This window comes from Sapajus apella, unplaced genomic scaffold (genome assembly GCF_009761245.1).
Source record: "Sapajus apella isolate SASKATOON/1434 unplaced genomic scaffold, GSC_monkey_1.0 scaffold30, whole genome shotgun sequence".
Classification (NCBI taxonomy): domain Eukaryota; kingdom Metazoa; phylum Chordata; class Mammalia; order Primates; family Cebidae; genus Sapajus; species Sapajus apella.
The window spans coordinates 12,164,232-12,189,572 of NW_022436970.1; the positions used below are offsets into that span (position 1 = coordinate 12,164,232).

The 25,341-nt window shown below is 32.2% G+C and overlaps 1 protein-coding gene across 4 annotated transcripts in view; it reads right to left on the reverse strand.

Annotated features, from left to right (window-relative positions):
* Nucleotides 1-25,341, reverse strand: part of CDH19 (cadherin 19) — a 95,978-nt gene that overhangs the window by 30,165 nt on the left and 40,472 nt on the right. For all 4 annotated transcript variants that reach the window (XR_004273599.1, XM_032293707.1, XM_032293706.1 and 1 more), the window contains exons 4-8: nucleotides 21,758-21,877; nucleotides 18,497-18,661; nucleotides 13,305-13,489; nucleotides 11,652-11,905; nucleotides 3,156-3,277 (exon numbers count right to left, since the gene is read on the reverse strand). Coding sequence is in view for 3 of the 4 variants with exons in the window: in XM_032293707.1 (XP_032149598.1) it covers nucleotides 3,156-3,277; nucleotides 11,652-11,905; nucleotides 13,305-13,489; nucleotides 18,497-18,661; nucleotides 21,758-21,877 (846 nt within the window). In the remaining variant the exon portion in view is untranslated. The remainder of the gene's footprint in view (nucleotides 1-3,155; nucleotides 3,278-11,651; nucleotides 11,906-13,304; nucleotides 13,490-18,496; nucleotides 18,662-21,757; nucleotides 21,878-25,341) is intronic.

A 25,341-nucleotide genomic window follows, 5' to 3' on the forward strand; every position in this document is an offset into this window, starting at 1 on the left:
AAGGGGATATGGGGCATTGATTCTTTACTTTGCTTATGTGTTTTTATTTAAAATATGTGTGCTATTTGTAATGGTAATTTGAAAGAACAATACAAATTAAAAATTAGAGACCTGATTCTCCTAGTTGAAAACAAGGGAATTTTTTTTTCCTTTCTTCCTTTTTCAGAGCCTTCATAAACACACACACACACACACACACACACACACACACACACTCACACACACATACACACACAGAAAAAGCATTGTAGTTGTAAGTTCTTTGTCTCTTTGAAGTGTATGGAAATCTTTTAAAAGTTCAATAAGTTTGTTGGAAGCTTTGGCATCCAGGATTGCATTTCTCAAGTAATGGTGACGATCTCTTTGAAATGTAGTCTTCAAGGTATACAGTATCCCTATATCCTAGATTTGTGGAAGGATAGGAAACTAATTTTAGCAACCAACTTGTTCTAAGTTGTAGAACTACCTCTTGTCATCAAGACAGGAAAAGTTAAGTTGTCCTTTGGATAAAACCAATTAGCAAACGAAGGTGGTCACTTGAACTATCCAGTGAATATAGAATGAATTCTATGTGACAAATGGTGTTAGTCTTCACACTTGAACGTCTAGACAACATTTAACTTGAGACATGTATAATGGATTGTATCTGCTTGACTACATAAAAAGGTGAGATTTCTTTCCATCTTGGGAATCTCTTTGATTTCCTATGATGCACATCACATTGTGTTTTAATGCTTTCCAGTAATAAAATTTTTCTCTCTGTTCTACCTTTGTGGAGAGGTTTTCTGGGCTGGGATGAGATTTTGCTTGTAATTATATTTTCCCAACAATAATAGTTCCAATTAAGATAGAAATTGTAATTTTCAATTAATGAAAAATTGAATTTGTAAGATTTATCTCACACACACACACACACACACACACACACACACGCACACACACATCCATGCCTTTTAGGAAATACGGAAACCATTAGTATTTATCATTTTGAGACTCTTCTCCATTGTGTGACATTTAGGTTGAAAATAGATTAATGGAACATTTGAAACAAAATGATATTAATCAAAAAATTAAAGTTTATATTGTTATGGTTTTTACACATGCATCATCATAGAATATTTTTGCTTAAATAAGTTATATAATGTAATTCACTTGTAAATAAACTGAAGGAAAATTAATGAGAAATTCGTTTAAAGTTTTTATCTTTGTGTTACTAAACTTTGCTTGAAATTAAGTTCAAATTAAATATTTGGTATTACTGTACAATATATATATAAAACCTCACAGCTGCACTTTAAAAGAGTTGGTAGTTTTATTCATTTAGCTGGCATACTGATAAATAGCATTGTGCTTAATTTAGGAAGCTTTCCAGAAAAGAGACTATGCACAATGAACTTCATTTGCTGAAAAAAAAATGTTAAATGGAACATCTCTTTCCTATAATCGGTATAATTGTTACGGTGAAAGCTTTTCAAGGTAGGTAACAAATGGAGCTAGGTGCTTTTTAAAACAGTTTTATGTAATGCCCTGTTTTCCACTGGTCAGGTTGTTTATTTATGTTGCTATTGAAGCTTAAAAGGTCAAACCTAATTATTTTTGGTTCAGTATTGATTGCATGGTAGTAAAAAAATGACACATATATTTTTCCCATATAGATATAAAATGGGATTAATGATGTAGAATTTTTTTAAATATTAGAGAAAGAAAAAAATGAAAAGTTGTTATCCAGTGTTACAAAGCTTGTTCCAACCGGTTTTTCCTTAAAATTAAAAAGAAAAATTGTTCTAAGAAATATGCAATGAATAAAAGCTGTATTTAAAAACAAAAAACAAAAAACAAAAAAAAAAAAACTTTGTGTTTTCTGACCTGAGAAGCCTTGACATTTCCACTGTGGCAACAGACATTTATTCCATTGTAACATTTGCTTTCTTTTACTGTTTAGTTAAATGGAACATTGAAAACCCAGATTCAAGTTCTCCTACAGTGTTTCTGTAGAACTTTTTATTGTATCGCAAAAAATATGTGGAGATGCTTTTCACTCCACCATATCACCTGCCATCTGTCTAATAAAGTAAGGAAAAGTGAGATAGATGCTTCCCACTTTAACAAAGAGTGAAGAAAGGGAACACGATTATTAAAATTCTACATGAAATCAGTTATAAGAAAAGACACATTTGAGAATATTTTATATTTGCAATTTTAATACTTTACAATTCTAAATCTATTGACTAATGGAAATGATTTAGATATTTTCTATTATATCTATTTAAGCTTTAATCAATATAATTGAATAAATAACTGATTTATAAGTTCAAGAACAATATCTAAGTGTTAATTCAGAATAATTCTTATCTATTTTTACAACCTGAAAATGAAATCTTCTGCCTAAAAAAACAAACAGAATTTCAGGTGATTTTCATTTATACTTTGTGATTTTCTCAATTTATTTTTGTATTAAAATTATTTACTATTATAATTAGAAAACAGTTTAGAAGATATATAGTGGTAAGTATATAGATAAGCTGGAATAGTGGTAATAAGCAGACATTAATAAGACTAGTTTATTAGGAATACTATTGTTAATGTGTGTATTAAAACACACAAATATACACATTTACACTGAATGTCATTTAAATAATTCTAACAACATCTTAAGGTAGCCTTGCCCCCATGTGTAAAAATTATGTAATTGTGTCACTTTGCTATGAATTATGGTTTCCAGCTTCAACCATGTCCTGCAAAGGACATGAATTCATCCTTTTACATGGCTGCATAGTATTCCATGGTGTATATGTGCCACATTTTCACAAACACTGTATGTTCTCACTCATAAGTGGATGTTGAACAATGAGAACACATGGACACGGGGAAGGGAACATCACACACTGGGGCCTGTCAGGGAGTGGGGAACTAGAGGAGGGATAGCAGGGGGTGGGAAGATTGGGGAGGGATAACATTAGGAGAAACACCTAATGCAGATGATGGGGGGATGAATGTAGCAAAACCACCATGGCTCCTGTATGCCTATGTAACAAAACTGCATGATCTGCACATGTACCCCAGAACTTAAAGTATAATAATGATTAGAAAAGAAATTGTGTAATTGTTTAAAGAAATATGGCAAACAACTGTATTGGATCCAAATGAGTACTTACATTTTTCTGTGGCTGTAATACTTAGGTTGTACCAGGCACTGATTTCCCGATCCAGTGGGTTAGCTGTAGTGATTGTGCCATTGTCATCAATACTGAACATTTTGCTTCTAGCAATAGAATACCTGAACCCAAAGAAAAGTATTCCTTAATGTTTTTATTATATCTATATAACAGTGTGACATAGTACTTTTTAAGCAGTAAGATATCTTAATAAGACATATATGCTCTATATAGTCAATATATACTACTGACAATTTTTAAAATAGTATATTCCTGTATTTAAGATTCAACTCAGTAGGGAAAGAAAAAAAAATGTAAAATGACTTTAGATTTAAATTGATGAATGCTAAATCTAAATACACATCACTCATTCTCATGTCAAAAAAATGTTAATAGATTAATGACTTGCTTTAAAAATGGCAAAAGCCATTTGTGAAATGAAGAGAAATACAAATAAGTGGGGGGAAAAATTAATGATTGTGAATCTTTTTTTTCTATGAAGCAAACTAAAATAGATCTTCAGCCTAGACTAGTACTGATCTCTTTCCTACACCACAGGTGTTGCTTGCTAATCTGTTCATTTTACTAGAATTACTTGACTTGGTATATAACAACTGTTTTGGTTTAAAGAAAACAATTTCATAAAGAGTAAACTCCATATAATAGACTAATATATTTTACATTTTATAACATTATATATGTTCTATATAATATATATGTTTTATTATATATTATATGTTATACATATATTTATATTTAATATATGGTACATATATGTTTTATATATTATACACACATGTATATATGTATGTAATGTATCACATCATATTTATTTATTATATATTACCTTTATTTTTACATATAAAAATATATATTTGTTATATATATTTACATATAAAACAAAAGTGAAATAAAGGCGTTCTAATGTTCTTGTAGATTTATTACGCATGTAAGAAAGCCAGGTTACAATGTTCCTCCATAAAAAAAAAAGTACTGAAAAAGATCTCCAACTCCACAACGAAAGAAACCTTTGAAATACTCTGCATGTCTCATCTACATGGAAATAATTAATAATAAAAATTAAAGAGGAGTAATAACTAGGGTTCAATAATGGTTTCTCATTGAATGTATATTCCTGAAGACTTTGATGAGATATAGATGAAGTTTACCGTAATGATGTGGCAAAGATGAGAATATTTTAATTTTGAATTCAAAAGTTTCCAAAAATAATGCACTACTTTGTAACTTGGTTTTCAGATAAGGATTCAATAGAAATTACAAAGAACTAAGCTTTAGAGGAGTTCAGTTTTAACTGTACTCCATTTAAAATATAAGTATTTTCCCGAAATATCCACAGTGGTTGCATTTCACACATAATATACTTGTTGGCAAAATTATACAGTGTTTTAACAGTTGCTATTTTGAATTAAATCTCTAATCATATTTCTGTAAAATGTTACTGTACATAAAGCCCATTTAAAGTTTGATAGGAAGTTGTAGTCTTTAATAGTTTAATAAGCATCTGTTAGAATTTAGTAAGAAGAAACACAACAATAAATTGGTTCAGGTCCCATTAATGAATTAAAACATAAATAAACATATATGTAGTTCTCTAGAAAGAGTGACTAGAGTAAAAAGCTATATAAGCAGTGATATGTAATATATATTATATTTTTTAACCCTTTTAAAACTACAAATTCTCATTATGTAAATTTTTTCCCTACTCCACCTTCACTGGACAAAATTTCTTTGACTTTGAGGTAAGTTTTACTTAAATTTTACATATATGTAAAATACATATATATTTTGTCCTTGCACTCCATTTTTAAAACTTGGGAGACAAACATCAGAAAATTCATAAAAAGATAAACACTGACTTACTTAGATAAGTACCATCATCACTTCAGCAAAATTTAAAATTTGGAATTTTCCCACTAATCCAATTAAAAACATACTTTGAAATAATTTGAGACTTACATAAATGTTGCAAAATAATTTCCACATGCTCTTCACTCAGCTTTTCCTAATGTTAAAATCTTATTTAAAATCTAAATCGTATTAATAAATTAATTGCTATAATGTAATTAACCAAACTGCAAGCTATAGTTGGATTTTATTGCTTTTTTTCATTCATATCCCTTTACTTTTAAAATCCAATCTACAATCCAATATTGCCTTTCATTTTCCTGTGTCCTTAGTCTCCTACACAATTCCTCGATGTCCTTGTCTCTCAAGACCTTGATGCTATTGAAGAATACTGGTCAGTTATTTTATAGTACGTCTCTCAATTTGGATTTGTCTGATGCTTTCTCATGATTGGATGAAGGTTACATATTTTTGGCAGGAGTATCACAGACGTGATATACTTTCTTAGGTTATCATATGAGGGGCTCATGATGTTAATCATACCTCATTAATGGTGATATTAACCTTGAGCACTTGATTAGGTAATGACGGCCCGATTTCTCTAGGTTAAAGTTGGGTTAGTAATGTTAACAATAACTATGGCTTTGGTGGCTAAAGATGATTTATTATTCATTTACTTCTTCTATACTTAATCACAATAGTTATGTAAGAAAAAATATTCCTTATTTATTTATATCAGTATTAACTCACATTTTTTTCTAATGGGTAAGAAACCCCAAACTCATTCTATAAACCAAATATTGTTACATATTAGTTCATTACATATTTACTATGACTTTGGACTTTTGGAGTAATTCCAGTATGTTTCCTGGGCCCTTGTAACACACCTTCATCCTTCCATTCATTTTTGAATACTTTCTTTCTGGAACCAAAAGAGACTCCAGGATAATCTTACGTTTTCCTTACAACAGCCCTGGATTCCAGTTATCAGATGAATTGCAGTATTTTTGATTCAAGAATAATATCAGGAAGCAAGATCTAGGTTTTAAGAGTTCCCATTGCTTCTTCTTGTGTTTCATTGTTTTTTAGGTCCTTTGAGCAGACATCAACAGGAAATATATGTATGTATGCCCATGCATACAAACACATCTATATTTATTTCCGTATCATTCCTTCTGCGATACATATATTAAGAAGGCATTAGAGCATAAGATTTTAATCCAGTGCCACACCTCCATGTAACTTTTCTCATTTTCTTATTTGTAACCATTTCCTTTGACAATAATGAATTTTACTCTTATTACCTACAGTATATATACTTATGTGTTCAATCCGAGCATGCATGTAGAGTAGCACTGCAATCACTAAACAGGACCCACGTAAAAAATGCATTCAGTATGTAGAGTATATTTCTCCTGAATAGCCATTTTATTGTCTCTAGAAAAATTTAGAATTAAAAAACTCTTTTCCAAAATGACTTAGGTTGTATTTTCCTAATTTCCCTCCTTTTGATTATGTTATTTGTTCGTAATATAACAAAGTGCATTTGCAATAGTTTGCCTTCCATTTTATAAATATTTCCAAAGTTTTGTTTAATTATTTTCCGGGCTTTACATTAATTAATATTTTACTCTATGTCATGGAGAATCCTGTGAACTTGGACCACTGAATAGTCATGTGTTTACCATCACGTAATACCACAGGACAATTTTATCACCCTGCTTTTCTTTTTCATATCTTTTTAGTTTAGGCACCACAGGCTTTACTTATTTCTGTTTGTTTATTAGCTTTTTAAATCCATTCACCTACTGAAGGATATTTGAGTCAATTCCAATTTTTGGAGATCATGTATAAAGCTGCCGTAAATGCCTACGTACAGGTTTTCAAGACAAAGTAAGTGAATACGTTTTCTATGCCCGCTACAAAAGGCCACAAGCTGGGTGGCTGAAAACAACAAAATAATATTTTTAGATTTCTCAAAATGGAAGTGTCAACAAGGCCATCCTTCCCTTGAAATCTGTAGGGGTGAATCCTTCCTGGTTCCAGCTTCCGGTGATTTCTGGCAGTCCTTGCTCTTCCTCTGCTTGGAGACGTATCGCTCTGATCTCTGCTTTGGTTGTCACCTGGTGGTCTTCTCCCAGAGTCTGCCTTCTTATTAGAACATCAGTCATTTTGGATTAAGGACCTACCTGCTCAGGTATGACCCTATCTTAACTATTTACCTCCACAATAACTCTGCTTCTCAACAAGGCCACGTGCAGGGGTACCGGATGTTAGGACTCCACATGTCTCTTTGAGACACAATTCAACCCAAAACACAAAGTTTTCTTCTTTCCTGGGTAAATGCTTGGCAGTAGGATTGCTGGGTGTTATGGTTAGTTTCGGTTTAATTTATAATAATCCTGTATCTTTCTACCTTGATAAACTCACTTATTACTGGGCATTTTTGTGAATTTCATGGAATTATCTTGGTAGATAATCAAGTCATCTGCAAATAAAGAAAACTACTTATTTCTCTCCAGCTTGTATATTTTTATTTCTTTTTCTTGCTTATTGCATGGCCAGACTTCTAATATTACAGATTTGGACTGGTGAAAGAATACGTTCCTACCTTTTTTCCAGTCTTAGGGAAAATGCACATAATATTCCATAATTAAGTATATATTAGCTGCACTTTTGCAGATACTCTGTATCTGTTTAAGAATCATCCCTTCTATTCATATTGTGCTGATTGTTTTTATCATGAATTAATTTTGAATATTGTCAATTATTTTTTTTCCATTGAGAAGATAATATGGCTTTTTAAATAAATCTGTCAATATGATCATTTATAGAAAATATTTTAATAAATAGATGTATCCTTGCATTCCTGGGTGCACTCCAGCTGATAGGGATACACTGTCCTTTTCACAAATAGCTGGAGTTGCTATTATTTGTAAAGAATTTTCATGTTTATGAGGAATATTGACCTGTAGTTTTGTTTGTAACATATGGTAGAGTTTATCAGTGGCATCAATTTTTACTGGAACTGCTCTTTGTTTTTGTAAAGATTTTCAACAGTCTTTTTGGTGATATATATGTGCTTGTGTGTATGCATGTGCTTGTGTACATATTTATGTGGTTGTACATATATGGTTGTTTGTAAATACATATGTATGTGTGTGCATGCTAAGCTTATTTATCTTTCAATATAAATTTTGGTGGATTCTCTCAAGAACTTCATCTGAATGTATAGACATAGAATTGTTCAAAGTAGTTCCTATAATCTTTTTTAGTGTCTGTGGGATCAATATGTATCCTCCCTCTTTCACCTCTGCTAATAGTAATTTTTGTCTTATCTCTCTCCTTCTGTTTGCTCCTTGGTCTTTCTCAATAGAGATGAATAGACTTTAGCAAAATTTTGAAAGAATCTGCTATTGATTTCATTATATTTATCCATTGCTTTCAATTTCACTGCTTGTGATCTAATTGTTTTTATTTCTATTTTTTTTTCCTGCTTGCTTTGGGTTTTATTTGTACTTTTTTTTTTCTAATGGAAAAGAATACACCATTTTTTTCATATTAACAAATTATTTAAAAAATTGACTTTAGGCTTAATTTAAAAGGAAACTTCAATAATGTCCAAAAAGTAAATCATACCCCTTGATAGCAAAAGAGTAATCCCTATATCTGAAGTCCAGAAAAATAAGGCAATTGTCTTAGTCACCTAAAATACTATTAAAAATTACCATAGGCTGGTAGCTTATAAACAACTGATATTTATTTGTTACATTTCTGGAGGCTGAAAGCATGAGATTATGATGCCAGCATGATTGGCTTCTGACAAGGGCCCTCTTTCAGTTGCAGACTGCTGACTTCTGTGTCCTCACAGGCAGAAAGAGGCTGAGAGAGCTATCTGTGTTCCCCTGTGTCAGGGTACTAATCCCAGTCATTAGGGTTCCACCCTTATAACTTCATTCCTATAGAATCCACTTTCTTCTACCCACCTTCTACTACCATTTCATTGGGATTTAGGATATCAAATATGGGGCTCACCTTCTAATGCCATTTCATTGGCATTTAGATTTCAAATATGAATTTTGAGGAATATAAGCATTTAGTCCCTGAGATAATACCTGAAATAATACACAGTCTTAGAGATAAAATAGAAATTTTAAGAATAATTTCTTATGAAGGTCTTAATTATTTTATGGTAGTAATTTTATTACAGTTGGTTTTGCACTCCTTTAATTTTTACCATACTGGGCTCCTTAAAACAGTCTATCACCTCACTTTCCACTCTAAATATTACATTATTCCATCATTTCTGTGCCCCATTTTTTTAAAATTGACATATGGTTTGTTATTAGAATTCATATCAAGGTAGATCTTACGCCTCAAGATTTTCTGACTTCAGTTACAGCAAGAATATTTTGTTAAACTAGTTTATTTTATCCCATCCAAGATTTGATGAAACTGAGTTTGGGAATTTCCATGCTTTACAGAAACAGCCGGTGATTCTTACTCAGTAGGAAAAACTAATATGAGTTTAATGAATTGGGGTAAATTTACAGTGTTTAATATGTATTAGTGTTTCTCCCAAAACAATGAAACATCCCTAAGGCTAAAATACAATGTCCTAATATTTCTTTTCGTTTTTGTAGCTCTTACCATGCAGTGAGTATTAAGGAAGAGATATTATCAAATTAAAACTCAAATTGAAATCATTTTGTATTTTATGTTCAAATATTTTGGAGATTTTTTGCTTACAAAGAAAAACAGAGATAAAGGAAACCAAAAAGAAATCTCCAGAAATGTGCTGAAGTGGATAGTTTCGTCTGCATCTGATATTGTTTTTATGATCAATTTTGAATGTTTGTTAAATCAAACTATATCATATGGAAAAATCATCAACAATATCAACAACAAAACTGCTGTATCCTTTGTGATCACAGCATGTGTGAAAAGCAATATTATGTAAAAGCCACTTTTAAATGAAATAACATCTGTCGGATCATTAAAACGTATTCCTTTGATGGATACAAGTTATTTTAAAAAGTAATAATTTCCGGTATAAAAGTGGAAATTATTAACTAAAATATTTCTAAGTTGAAGTAAGTAGACACCAATGGTTATACTAAAAAACACGAAACCTCTTAATATTTGGTTGCACCTTACATTTTTCTTCATATATGTGGTATTTTCACATGTAGTAAGCATGCAATTCTTCACTGTATATTACTGTGCTTTAAAATGTATGCAATGGTATTATCTATACTTCACAAGTATCATAAACCATAATTTATTTACTTACATTCCTAAAATTAATATTGTTCAGTACTTTATTATCATAAATGATAACATATTGAACATCTTAATCATCAAAGCATTTTTCAAAATTCCATATTATTTAATGTTCCGAGAACAATTAATAGGTATATAGATATATTTTTAAAGTAAATAATTGATACACTTATGCAATCACTAAAATCTCTATGACTAATTAAGAACTATATACGCATCTCAGAAGTCAACGTTTTATAAACAGGAACTATAATGGAAGAACGGTAACATTTCTTTGTATCAAAAATTAAATTGAATTTTTCATTTGCTATGGCAAGGCCTTCGCAAAGCCAAGCAGTAGCCAGCATTATAATTAGTACATGAGGGTTTATGGAAAATAGGTGAGTAAGAAAAGATGTTGGAAAAAAAAGTTACGTAACAAGTTTTGTTTTTTTAATATCCAAGGAGACTATACCTCAAACAATGAAGCAAAAATAAATAAATAAATAAATAAATAAATAAAAATTATAACATAGTAACTGAAAATAACAGACTATTTTACTAGATGGCAAATACTTGTTTAATTGTAATGCAAGATTAGATTTCTAACCCTTTGAACTCCTTTAAGTGGTATCCTGTAAAACAGGTCTCCAACCCCCAAGCCATGAACTGCTACCTATCCATGGCCTGTTGGCAACCTGACCACACAGGGTGAGATGAGGACAGGCCAGCCAGCTTTACTGTCTGAGCTCCACCTTCTCTCAGATCCGCGGCAGAATTGGATTCTCATAGGAATGTGAATCCTGTTGTGAACTGTGGATGCAAAGGATCTAGGCTGAGAGCTCCTTATGGGAATCCAATGCCAGATGATCTGAGGCAGAACCGTTTCATTCTTAAACCATTCCTTTTCACCTCACCAACTGTGGAAAAAATTGTCTCCCACCGAACTGGTTCCTGGTGGCAGAAAGGTTGTGAAGGACGACTATAAAAGCTTTCTCAATTTTTGAATATCATTTCAAGAAGATAGTATTTAAATAAGCCACATTTTGATCAGCTGTGTTTCAGCTCTGATTGGTGATTTAAAAAACAATTCTTTTTCTCTTACCTCCTTTCCTCTTTTCAGTGCAATACATGGTACTGAATTTTAATTGGTAATTGCCTCTTTCTTGCACGTTTGAAATCACCAATTTTACCGCATCTTAACCAACATTGACATTCCCTATTTTAATTTTAAATTGTTACAAATTAATTATGATGTACAGAAATATAGCTACAGATATAACTTTGTTTAAATTTACATGCAATTTTATTTTTAATCTAATTAATGTTTACTTATTTGTTAATGCAAAAGTGACCTTACAGACATACCTGATAGGAGATTTCCTATTATCTGGGTCTGTGGCAGACACCATGCCTACAAATAATCCATGTGGGTTTTCTTCAAGAACTTCAAATATATAATATGGAAGGTGGAAAAGGGGAGGCTCATCAACATCTTCCACCTGGATCCTAATAAAAGTGGTGGAAGCTTCAGTGTGGTATTCCATGAGCTGCTCATCAACATGATGGTTTTTAACTTTTGCTCTAATACCATAGTGGTTCTGGTGCTCAAAATCCACTGTCTGCGAAGAAATACAGTGTATGCAGAAGAAATGGCGTTAGTAATCCAAAGTATTACTTAGAAAAAAGGAAGGGCTAATATCCAGAATCTACAAAGAACTTAAACAAATTTACAAGAAAAAAACAAACAACCCCATCAAAAAGTGGGCAAAGGATATGAACAGACAATTCTAAAAAGGAGACATTTATACAGTCAACAAACATATGAAAAGAAGCTCATCATCACTGCTCATTAGAGAAATTAAAATCAAAACCACAATGAGATACCATCTCATGCCAGTTAGAATAGCGATCATTAAAAATTCTGAAGACAACAGATGCTGGAGAGGACGTGGAGAAATAGGAATGCTTTTACACTGTTGGTGGGAGTGTGAATTAGTTCAATCATTGTGGAAGACAGTGTGGTGATTCCCAAGGATCTAGAACTGGAAATACCATTTGACCCAACAATCCCATTACTGGGTATATACACAAAGGATTATAAATCATTCTATTATAAAGACACCTGCACATGTATGTTTATTGTGGCACTATTCACAGTAGCAAAGACTTGGAACCAACCCAAATGCCCATCAATAATATACTGGATAAAGAAAATGTGGTACATCTACACAATGGAATACTATGCAGCCATAAAAAAGGGTGAGTTAATGTCCTTTGCTGGGACATGAATGAAGCTGGAAACTGTTATTCTCAACAAACTAACACAAGAACAGGAAAGGAAAGGCCGCATCTTCTCACTCATAAGTGGGAGTTGAACAATGAGAACACATGGACACTGGGAGGGGTACATCACACACTGGGGCCTGTCGGGGAGTTGGGGGCTAGGCGAAGAATAGCATTAGGAGAAATACCTAATGTAGATGACAGGATGATGGATGCAGCAAGCCACTATGGCATGTGTATAACTATGTAACAAACTTGTACGTTCTGCACATGTACCCCAGAACTTCAAGTATGATAGAAAAAAGAAAATAGATTTTACCTGCTAAATTCAGTGTCAGGGGACTTTCAGTTAGGTTTTACTTTTTATATACATGGATCTCTCTGATATAATTGTTAATTAGACATAACAAATCAGTATGTGCATTGCCACTTATTTTCATTTAGGAATATAATTATACTTTTGAGGGCATAAACATCTAATGAAACTGAGAATGAATTTCCAAGTATTTAAGATATTTTCCAAAGAGTTTCTTTTATTTGAATTAAAAATGTCCTGCATGTAATTCTAGAAACCCTGTAATAACTACCTCATCTCTAACATCCTTTCCTCCAAAAAGCATAAATTACAGGATCTCATTTCAATTATTTAATAAGATAAAACTAACCAGCTACACAAAATATGACTTGTTTTAATTTTACACTATTCTGCAAGACAAATAATTTTAACATGTCTACCTTTTTTAATATAACAATTCCTTCTTGAGTTTCATTATTAGTAATGATGTCAAATGTCTGTGAATCATCTTCTTCAATGCTGTACTCCATTTCTGCATTCTCTCCTATGTCATTATCGTATGCCATGATTGTTCCTATGGAAGTCCCAGTAGGTGCAGATTCAGAGACACTCAGGCGGTATAAACCTTTAAAAACAAAATTTAAAATATTTTGGATAAATATTTATCATAGGAAACTTTCAATTAGAGCATTCTTTATTTATGATCTGTAAGGAATCCCATACCTACCTTTTCCAGTTACTTGTTCTTAATCTTTCTTTTTTTCTTCCCTCCTTCCTTCCTTCCTTCCTTCCTTCCTTGCTTGCTTGCTTCCTTCCTTCCTCACTCTCTGCTCCCATATATAATCTCTCCTATTTTTTGAAATATAAACATTTTCTAATATCCTATTTGATCATCTATCTTCATCTCTCAAATATATCTTAGGAAAGCCTGTCACCAATATTATTTCCATTTACATGCATATCACCTCAATATTCATGTTTTATTTTTTGTTGTAACCTTCAACCATCATAAATTAAATTTGACAGAAAGAATTTGCATTTTTTTCTTTAACATCCCTGATACCTGAAGTTACTGATGAATATACATGCAGAGTAAAGGTGGGAGAGTCTGAATGCAAATAGTTTCGTTCCAAGAACGATGGTTTGATTTTGAGGATCTGAGCCTGCATTATATTAGCATTAGAGGAGATGCAAAGAAAGATAGATTGAAAAGAGCTGGTAAATGAATGTAGTAGAAAAAGCATTTTGTAGTCAAAGGTGACTTAATTGATTTGGTCATGAGTAAATAATTGCAGCTGTATTTATAATGCATCAATATAGCCACAAATTACTGGGCATTTTTCTTTATTTTTCAGGAGTAACTTGCATAAAAATGATAAAGAACTATACTATTTTTAAATTATTATTTACAATTGCATTTTCATCCACGTGAATATATGACATTATTTATGTCAAATGGCATCAGCAAACATATAATATTTTAAAGAATGGAACTTCTTAAAATTCTAAAAAATAAGCACATATAATACAATTCCTCTTTAAAGGGATTCTTGGTTCCTTTAGCTGCATAGAGGAGGCAGTCACTTCACAGATTCAGTTGAGACTTTACTTTTTAAGTGGAATAAAAGTTACTTTTTCAATGCTAATATTTTACTGCTTTTTTGGAACAGAAATAGAAGTTTGACTATTAGTAGTGTTTTTTACATTGTAGAAAAATTAAAAGAATTGTTTATGTTATTGCAAAAATTAAAAATCACTATCATTAATCTGGAGAAAACAATGACATTGTCATGAATGTGACAGGGGATGGTTCAGACTTAAATGTTATTGAGTTTATATTAAACTACTGTCCTTCAAAATGAAAAGGAATGGAAATATTTTCCTCAGTCAATATTTTGTCTACACAATTTTCCATTCTTTCGAAAATTATTTTTTGAACACAATTTTTATAAGACCCTGTTCTAGAGGCTGGGGTTATAGCAGATGATAATACATATAAAAGCTGCTACCCTCAGCTCATATTTTTGATGATAAAATACACAATAAATAAGACGCTGATGTATATGAAGGTAGTATTCTGGTGGAATAATTTAAAATTTATGATATGGTATAAAATATTCACTGTAGATGTGACTTTTGGATAAGAATTGAAGTAAGGAAATGAATATCTGGGGAAATATCATTTCAAGAAGAGGAAAAGCCAGCAGGTCTGGAATGTTCTGGGAACAGAGGGGCGGCTAATTGCCTGGTGTTGACTTCTTAGTAAGCAAAGGGGCAGATAGAAACACTAAGGTTTCAAGAGGAAATGGGACAGGGCTGGACCATGGCAGACTACTCAGATCTTTAAGACCCTTTGGATGATACTAAACCTAAGGACTGACTTCTCTGAGTAATATGATCAAACTTGCATTTTAACAAGATTACAAGGCTGTGTTGAAAATAAATTAAAGGAGAACAATGGCATAAGCAGAGAGCCTAGCTGAGAGCCTATTGCAGTAATAGAGATAAAATAAGATGGTGGTGTGAGCCAAGGTGGTAGGGATGGATTTGGTGAGAAGTGTTCATATCTTGGATATTTTCTAAGGCTGAGACAACAACATCGGCAGGGAATTAAATTTTCACTCTGAGAAAAAGAAAAGTAGAAGTAGCTTCAAACCTTTAAGCAAGGAAGGAAGAGGGTGTGTGTCTATATGTGTGTGTTGTGTGTATATGCATTTGCTCACAGAATATTGAAAGTCAGGAACTATCAGGATTGTGGAGGTTATCAATTCAGGCTGGGTGAAAAATATAGGTGAGCTTGGTATGGCCACCATAATCTGAGTGGGATCATTAATCCTTCACAACAGTGCTGTTTGAATCGAAAAGGCAAGGTTTTGGCTTGAACAACATGAAACCTGGATGTGTGAGTACCTGAGGTTGGAAAATCTTCAGGAAGAGGGAGTTCAGAGGAGGGGGCGGCTGAAATCAGGAGCTCGGTTAAATGTATGTTAGATTTTAAATTTGAAGATGCTGAGAAGACAGATTTACTCTTGTGAAGCTCACCAGAGAAGTTCAGTCTGGAGACATATATTTAGAGGTTGTCAGCACAGAGGTGGTATGTAAAGCCATGTGTCTGGATAAGATCATAAAGGAATGACTACAGAAAGGAAGAAAGACAACATCGAAGCCTTGGCTCACAAATATTCCAAAATATAAAGTATATAGAGGAGAAGAAGAAAAGGCAAGGACTGAAAAAATAGGGACTAGTAAGATAGAAGAAAACGCTAATGAGAATGGAATATTAAGGTTTTCAAGGAGAGGTTGATCGATTACGTCAAATTCTTCCAAGAAATCAAGTGTCATCTAACTGAGAACTGACATTGCATTTACTTCCATTTAGGTTGTTGATAGAAATGATCAGATTAGTTTGGTCAAGTAATGTGGATGCAACTCATATGGAGTAAGTTTTGAGACTTTTGAGGTCGTTAATTAAAAACAGTAAGTTTTAATAACATTTTTAAGAAATTTTCTCTAAAGGGAAAGGAAAAATACAAAGCACCTTTAAGCTGAGCATGGAAGTGAAGTCAAGAAAGTGTTTTTGTATTGTTTTGTTTAGGATGTGAGAAAAAACAGTAATAAACATGTTTGGATGCTGATAGGTACGAACCAGCAGAGGACGCTGTTAACACAAGGGAGAGAGATGTTTGAGAGATGCCTTTAATTGGGAGGGTAGGGAGTGTTGCCCATAACAGAGGGCATAGGTATTGAGTATTCAAATTGAGAGGAGGGTAATGGGATTCCCACAAGGGAAAACCGGGTGTATAAGGGTAAGGAGGCCAGCATCAGATCCACCCACACTCGTATTTGAATGAAAGTATTAATAGTAACATCATCATTGCATATGCAGATTCAGTTAACAAAGATAATTTTAAACATATTTAAAATTTTCTAATTTATTCAAAATATTTTAATATTAACGTCTTGAAAAATCAGAGGGAAACTGAGAAACATAGTAGAAGTTTCGGGACATTTTATTGCAACAAATTTCTTTGGGAATCTTCCTGCCTTCCAGAGCCTTCTACTTGTCTTTCATCATCATCTGCACAAAATTTGGACCACAATTTTTTAATAAATCCAGCCACTATTTCTCAGATATTAGATGCCAATTATTTTATAAAGTTCTGGGTATTTCATATTTAACTTGACATTCTCCCCTTGCCTTTAGAGGCCATATTAATGTTGTGGACACAGTCCTATACATCATGTATTTTACTACATGAAGAGAAATGAAAGTACAAACTCTGGCCCGTTTGCCTACAGTCCATCCACAGAGGAACTGTTTTCTCAACCCATATAACAATGATAATTTTTTAATATGACAAAAATTAAAATTGTGAGATAGAGCAGAAGTAAAAGAATGAGAGTTGTAATATTTATGGAAAAATCAAAAGATCTGATAACCTTGCATTTGTTGGCTAAACTGTGTAGCGTCTGTTTATTTAGGTGTGTGCATTTGTGTGTGTGCACACACACACGTTAACAGATACTATCAGGTCAATATCTAATAAATCATGCTATAGTATAATTTTTTATTAGCTTCTTTCTTTGTTCCATGCTAATTAAATTTTATTCCTAGCATGATAATTACTCATGCTTTCTGGAAGTGCTTATAAATGTATTTCTGTAGCTAAAACAGAATACCCTGAAAAATAAATTTCCTAGAAAAGAAATTCCTCCAATAATTCCATAAGAAATTTTTTATGAAGCATATCATGTGCTTATATTTAGCTTGTAGTAATTACTTAAATTTTTAGAGCAGGTGTGGCCTATTCTGGCTACGAAGTAAAAATAAATACAGATAGTCATTTTAAATGATTACCTACAGTTTGCAGAAGTACCCCACAAAGATATCTGTGTCCAAAGTCTGCTGAACCCATAAATATGTTACCTAAAGTGGCAAAAGAGAATTAAGGTCACAGATAGAATTCAGGTTGCTAGTTAGCTGACCTTGACATGGGAACATTTTTCTGCTTATCCCACTGGATTCAGTCTAATTACATGAGTGTTGAAAAGTGGAAGAGGGAAATGTGTATGTTAGAGAGTTGTCAGTCTGCAAAGTATGTGGCACTTCTAGCTGCTTCTGGGATGTGTGGGCTAAATCAAGAACCATAAATAAACACACACACACACACACACACACACACACACACACACACACACAAATAACCATAAAGAGAACTTTAGGAATTAAGGGTGTTTCCCAACTTACGGTCATCAAGAAAACAGAGACCTCAATTATATAAACACATAAACTGAATTCCCTTAAATAAACTAGGAGATGAATACTCACCTAGAGCCTACAGCAAGAAACACCTCCCTGAATCCTTTGATCGTAACCCAATGAGACCCCGTAATGTATTTGTTTTAAGTCATGAAGTTTGTGGCAATTTATTACAGCAGCGATGGAAAACTAACACATTTTATTTCATTTGTATTTGACTTTTTAACATGAATTAAAATAATCATACTGTAACGATCAACAAATTTAGTTTACACAATTCTAGTGCTTTTAGAATGTAGACTCTAAGATCCACTTATATTTAACACACTCAAATTTATATTGTAATGAAGATTTAGAATGTTTTTTACTTACTTTCTTTAAATATAGGCTTATTGTCATTAACATCTGAAAGTTTAATCAATACACTCGTTGTGCCAGACAGTGCTCCTGACTGACCAATCATGTCCTTGGCTTGAATGATTACCCAGTACTCGTCTTGCAGTTCTCTATCCATTTTAGAAGATATTCTTATGACTCCTTTAAAAATGTAATAAAATTCAAATTATTTCATTATTAATCATGACAAATTTCTTGTTAATCTCCTAACCATTGCACCATACATTATTTTGCTGTATGTTGAACCACTAAAATGTGCCAGAGACTGTCCTGGAGAAAAATAATAATCATAAATTAAACATCAACACTGCCTAGAGTCTACAGTGACCATCGCAATACTAAGAACACTGGTAGGCCTTAATAAAATACATGTTAAGGTAATCCACAGATAAAAAAAGAAGAATGTCTGGTTTTTTACTTTAACTTATTTTCTTCTATCTTCTCTAACATAATATCAGCTTGCTACAATTAGCTTTCTCCCTGAAACTCTGAAGTTAGTGTATTATTGATAAATGTGTAAATTACAATACCAAATTTATGAAATAAATATAGTGTCCTAATTACTTTAAAGTCTACTTAGAATTATGAGATCTGAAGAAGACCTGGTTGTTGACCCACAGTTATTTTATATATATATATATATATATATATATATATGTATATAAACATGTAAAACTGTAATGTATTCAAACTCAAGATAATTAATGATAAATATTTCAATAAATGCTTAACTTCTATAAAATTATTTGGTATAAACTAATTAACAATCACTGAAAAGAACCTAAGACAATCTTAAGATGGGTTTATAGGAGAGGGCTTAACATTTCTAAAGATTTGGGGAACACACACAAAAAATAGATAATTACCAATACCTCAATATATCAAGGACAAAATATTCGTTAAAAAATATGATTTCATGGACATAAAGATGGAAATAGTAGATACTCAGGACTACTACAGAGGGGAAGTGGGGGGAGAGAGTTGAAAATTAGACAGGATCATCAGCACCCCAAACCTCAGCATCACACAATTTACCTATGCAACAAACTTGCACATGTACTCCTTGAGCCTAACATAAAAGTAAATAAAAAATGCAATGAACTTGTGAAAAAAAAATAGCCATATATTATGAGTATAAAATGCACACCGGATTTCAAGACTGAAAACAAAAAATGTGAAGTATCTCCATAGTTTTGTATTGACTATTTGTTGCAATGGTAGTATTTTTGATATATTGGATTAAATTTAATGTAACATAATTTTTAAAAAATTGTTATATGTAATTTTTAAAAGATAAATCAGACCATAACATGAGGGGATTTTAGTTGTGAACTAAAGTGTTTCACAAATTCAATCAATTATTTGAATCCCAATGGAAATCATTGAGTATGTTGTGTAAGTGCTGCTAGCATCTCCCTGTATATGTCTCAAGGGAGAGGTAAATAGGAGTCTTTCTTCCCCATTTACTGCACCTGCTTCACTTTCATCTTTTCCTTTCAGCCTTTAGACTATGTAAAGGATAGGTATTTCTGGAACTTGTGCACTTCAAAACTTATTCCTTCAATGATTTTATCCATGCTTGTCCATACCAACTCTTCTACAGCAATGCAAGTCATCATTTTAGCCAACCTACTCAGCATATTTTAAAAAATCAGTGTGCAGGGTAAGGGCTGGGGGTGGAAAGAAAGCATGGTCAGAAAGGTCCAGTATGGCTCAGAATGTGTTTATACTTTATACACCTCCCTTTCTTCTTTCTTCTGTGTTTCTCAACAGTGGAGCCTAGTTAGTATAATCAACTCTTTCCCACCCCAGGAATTTCCCTAATTCTTCCCATGCCCTGGAATCATCTTCCACTCTCTCCTCCTTGTCTATAGGCTCAGCTAATCATTCTGGTTTCAGGGTACTTTGCCCTGAACACACAATATAAAGTCAGCCTCACTTTTTTTCTCCTACTGAAACTTTTTGTTTTACTTAATAATTACCCACAGTAGAATGTATGTGTTCATTACCATTCATGTTTAATATCTATCTGTAACTTCCAAAAAAGAAGAGTCCATGATTATGTTTTGTTTTTGTTACTATCACGTATTATTTTAAATTTTGCAACGTTGTACCTTTATAAATCTAGTAAGTTGTATAACACTTGGTACATATTCAGCTTTTCTAGACCAGAATGTATGAGGGAATTAAAGCCTAATGTTTTGAGGTATCCATTGTGCATCTGGAAGAATAAAGGCCATATGCCATTCCTGAAATAATTAAGAACATAGTCACTCAAATAATATTTTTTAGAACCTGATTCTCTCAAGAAACCTTAATTGAAAAAGGCTGAGACATTCAGTAATTGCTGAATGAATGAATAAGAAATGTTTAAAGAACCAACACAATGCTTTAGTTCTTTAAAGGTTTCAATATAAGCTGGAAATAATATTTTTCTTGTGTTAAAAACCATAGGATTTTAGTTCTTATCACGTTATTGGGTCATTAGTTATATGCTTTTTTTCTTTTTATCAGCAGAGACTCCTAACGGAAAAAAAATTAGGTGGGCATAATTTTGTTTTAAACACAACAATTAATATTTGTCTAATAAATTAGGGTCATATGATTGTTTAAAATAAAAGGAAAAAATCTGTTTTCTGTTTATTTTATATTCAATTGATTAATACAAATTTGTAAAGCAACGTTACAAAAAGAATTAAATATTTTATTCATGTAAATAAGAAAGATGTAAAATGCAGAATTATTTTTAGGTGAATGTCTCATATCAATTTGTACGCTTAGCCGTATACTCAGAGTTAATCTCAGTTTTTCTGTAGGGGTATGCCGCTGTATCTCATTGTGGTTTTAATATGCATTCCCTGATGACTAATGTGGCGAGCTTTTTTAATATGCTTACTAGCTTTTTGTATATTGTTTTTTGTCAGTTGCTTGTAAATGCCTTTTTCCTATATTTTTAAATTGGGTTGCTTGTCTCTTTTTCTAATTCATTTAAAAGAATCCTTATATATGATTTATACCCCTTACACAATTAATTTGTGGTACGGACATAGAAAATCCAATCTCCTATCCTTAGAAATATCAGCTAAAAGACTAAAAGTAATTAAATGCTTAGGAATTGTAATCATTTTACCTATTGACATATCAGGTTTATTGTAAACATGTGTCTAAGCAGCTAATTTTGCGGACAATTGCCTTATTTAGAATCATGTTAAATTTGCTTGTTTCCTTCACAAATACCTGTTGTTGGTTCAACAGAAAAATATGGCTGGCCTTGTAGTAAGCTGTAGAGGAGGCGAGCATTATTACCACTTGAAGAATCATCAGCATCACTTGCTGTCACCTGGATAACTAATGTACCTAAAAAGAACATAACACAGGAAATTAAGACTGTGGTCTTGTTCAGGAATAGTTCAGTTCTGTGAAGCAGTCTTTCTTTACTAAGTAAGATGATGTTTTAAAATGAAAGCTCAATTCACCTTTTGTTTTTAATTGTAAAAGTAATACTTTTTTTACAGGCTAAAGAATATAACTTTTAATAGAAAATATTCGTAATTTCCATATGAAATATGGAATTATTAACATGTAGATTGTTGGCATAATAAATGTAGCTATTCATTGTAATGTGTAATTTATAAATTGATAAACTTTTCCAAGGTGTATTATTAGTGGAGGAATTAAAAGGAATTTGGAAATTATTTTCACGAATGTATATAGTATAGCCTGTACCTTAAACAAATTGGAGAAGGTTGGTAAATATTTACAAAGATTATTGAAATGAGCTTCAAAGAGTATCTAGTTGAGGATAAGGATGGGCATAATTATATAGCTTCTTTAATTCTCTTCTCTAATATATCCACTTGCTTTGATAAATTTTTTAAAAAGCAAAGTAATGTTCCCCTCCCTGTGCCCATGTGTTCTCACACTGGGGACTGCTGGATATGGAGGGATACGGGAGTGATAACAGGGGGTGGGGAGATTGGGAAATGATAGCATTAGGAGAAATACCTAATGTAGATGATGGGGTGATGACGGCAGCAAATCACCATAGCACATGTATACATACGTAACAAACCTACACGTTCTGCACATGTACCCCAGAACTTAAAGTATAATGAATTAATTTTTTAAAAAATTTAACTGGCAAAAAAAACCCACATCATGTTTTGCATCCTAAATACACACAATTTTTTTTGCCAATTATATTTAATAAAGCTTGATGGGAGAAAACAAAACAAAGCAAAGTAAAATCTTGCAGATCTGGATTACATAAGCATTCTCTTTAAAATTCAGCAACAAGAAATAAAATCATAGGGAATATTTATTTATACATTTAAAATTAGTGCTCAGATTTTTAAAATATTTATTTAAAACTATTGAGCTTTCAAAGTATCTTCTGTAAACATGGAATTGAATGTTATGGGTCTTGGAAATATGTATTGGTTGAAACACTGTGTACTATGTCAACAAGAATGGCAACACGAATGACACAAAATCAAATAGCTTCTGTGGTTTTGTTTACAACTAGCGTCATTAATTTTCTCATCACAGCTCAAGTTTATAAACTGATACACAGTAATAGGGATCCATTCTATACTTCACTAACATGAAACTCTTACTGTCACCCTAAATAGTTTGTATTCTTTGCTGTTTTGTCTTAGCATTTTTATAATGGTATTTAACATTTGTTTTAATATCATAAAGCATATTTTATTGAAGTAGAATTTATTTTTATTCATATAATTTTAGTGAGAAATACTTTTATCTGATTCAAAATCAAGAACAATAAAATGGATGAGAAGAAAATTATTTGCCTCCTTTTTACAAAACTTAATTCCTTCAACTACTCAACATGTAAGACACTTACTAGTTTTAGATTACTATTTATTTATTTATTTATTTTGAGGTGGAGTCTAGCTCTGTTGCCCGGGCTGGAGTGTAGTGACACCATCTCAGCTCACTGCAACCTCCACCTCCCTGGTTTAAGCAACTAACCCACCTCGGCCTCCAGAGTAGCTGGGATTACAGCACATGCCACCATGCCCAGCTAATTTTTTTGTATTTTTATTATAGATGGGGTTTCATCATGTTGGCCAGACTGGTCTGGAACTCCTGACCTCAGGTAATTTGCCCACCTCAGCCTCCCAAAGCGCTGGGATTACAGGCATGAACCACCATACCTGGCCAGTTTCAGATGTTTTAAAGTAAATGTATTGAGTAATTTTGAAAAGTTATTTCAACAAAATCGTTCATAGGGACCAACACTTTCATTGATCTATGTTGGGCAAGATTTGTTTTTTTAACTACCCTTCTAGGCACTGATCCACTTACTTATCTCACATTTCCTCATTATAATTCTCTACCCTTTCTTTCCATAAGGGTTTGCCATCCCTGGTTTCTAGAACTATATTTTCTATCTTTGGCTTCAGACACCATAATGAAAATCATAGCATTTTTAGAGTTGACTAAAATAAATTTTAGTAATATAAGTCTTTAGAGCCCCTAAGCTAGTACTATACAAATGAGAACCAAGAAATCCAGAAAATGCAATGACTCACAGAAGATGACCTTACACTTGGATTATAGAAATACGTCAGACAGTAAGATTCTTTTCTCTAGTCATGTTTTGTTAGTGTACTTTTTCTATTAAAATAAATTTTACTGTATATTTGTAAGGTACGCAACATGTTATGTATGTAGGTAGTAACATGGTTACTATAGTGAAGCAAATTATATCTATCACCTCACAAACTATAGAATTGGTAAAATTCAACAATGTTTTAGAAATGTTTACTTTTAAGTAAAGACTGTCAATGGCTATCAAGTGATTCACTCCTTATATTTGTGTGTGAGAAGACGTTTATATGTATATATAGGCATATATGTATAGATCTACAGGTATACCTATATGTGTATATATGTATATACATGTATCTAATTAAGATGGCAAAAATACCCAGCAGTATTTCCAAATATTCAGTGATTGTAGTTTTTCCTTAATTCTTACTCATGCCTTGAAATATTGGCTGTCAAATTTAGATGAATCTTAGCAATGTTTAACTTTTACAGGATCCTAATAATCTTTATTTTAATTTATTTAGTTTTTTCCTACTTTCTTTTTCCTCTTTCAGTTATTATTAACATCATGATTTATAAAATAAAGTTTAAGCAATTTTAAGTCCTCTTGGCTAGTTTCCATATTTTTCTAAAGAGAGAAGTAGGCCTGTATGTTTTCCTAATTAGTAACTAATATTCTCCAGAAATCCTTTGGAAATAGTCAAGTAACATGAAGCCATTGTAATAATAATTAAATGTAAAATCAGACAGAAATATAAAAATATTTGACAAATTTTATGAAGACTTGTTATTTGTAAGCAAATCAATTTGCACATTCACCTGTGGTTGTATAGTCCACAGAAAACTGAAAACGCTACTATGAAACCACGAAAGTTCCTTTCAATGGAAATGATCAATTGTCTCATAGTGCCCCTTTCCTACTTAAATATAGGCTAACTAACACTTGATGGTTTAGACAACAAATGTTTAATTTCTACATAATTTTTATAAGAACTTATTTAATTATTTCAATATTCGTAATATCAGAACTGTATCATGTTTGGGTCATAATCAATACCACTACAATGCTCTTTTCAAGTACTGGAAGCTTTCTAGGCTTATGTAATTACTTCTGTTTATGTTCTGATTCTTATTTTCTCTCAGAATCACTCCAAAGAGGTTTATGAGAAATGTGGCTCCCATCCCCAGTCATCCCATTTCCCAGAAACAACGCAATCATCATGATGAATTGCTGTTGTGTTCTAAAA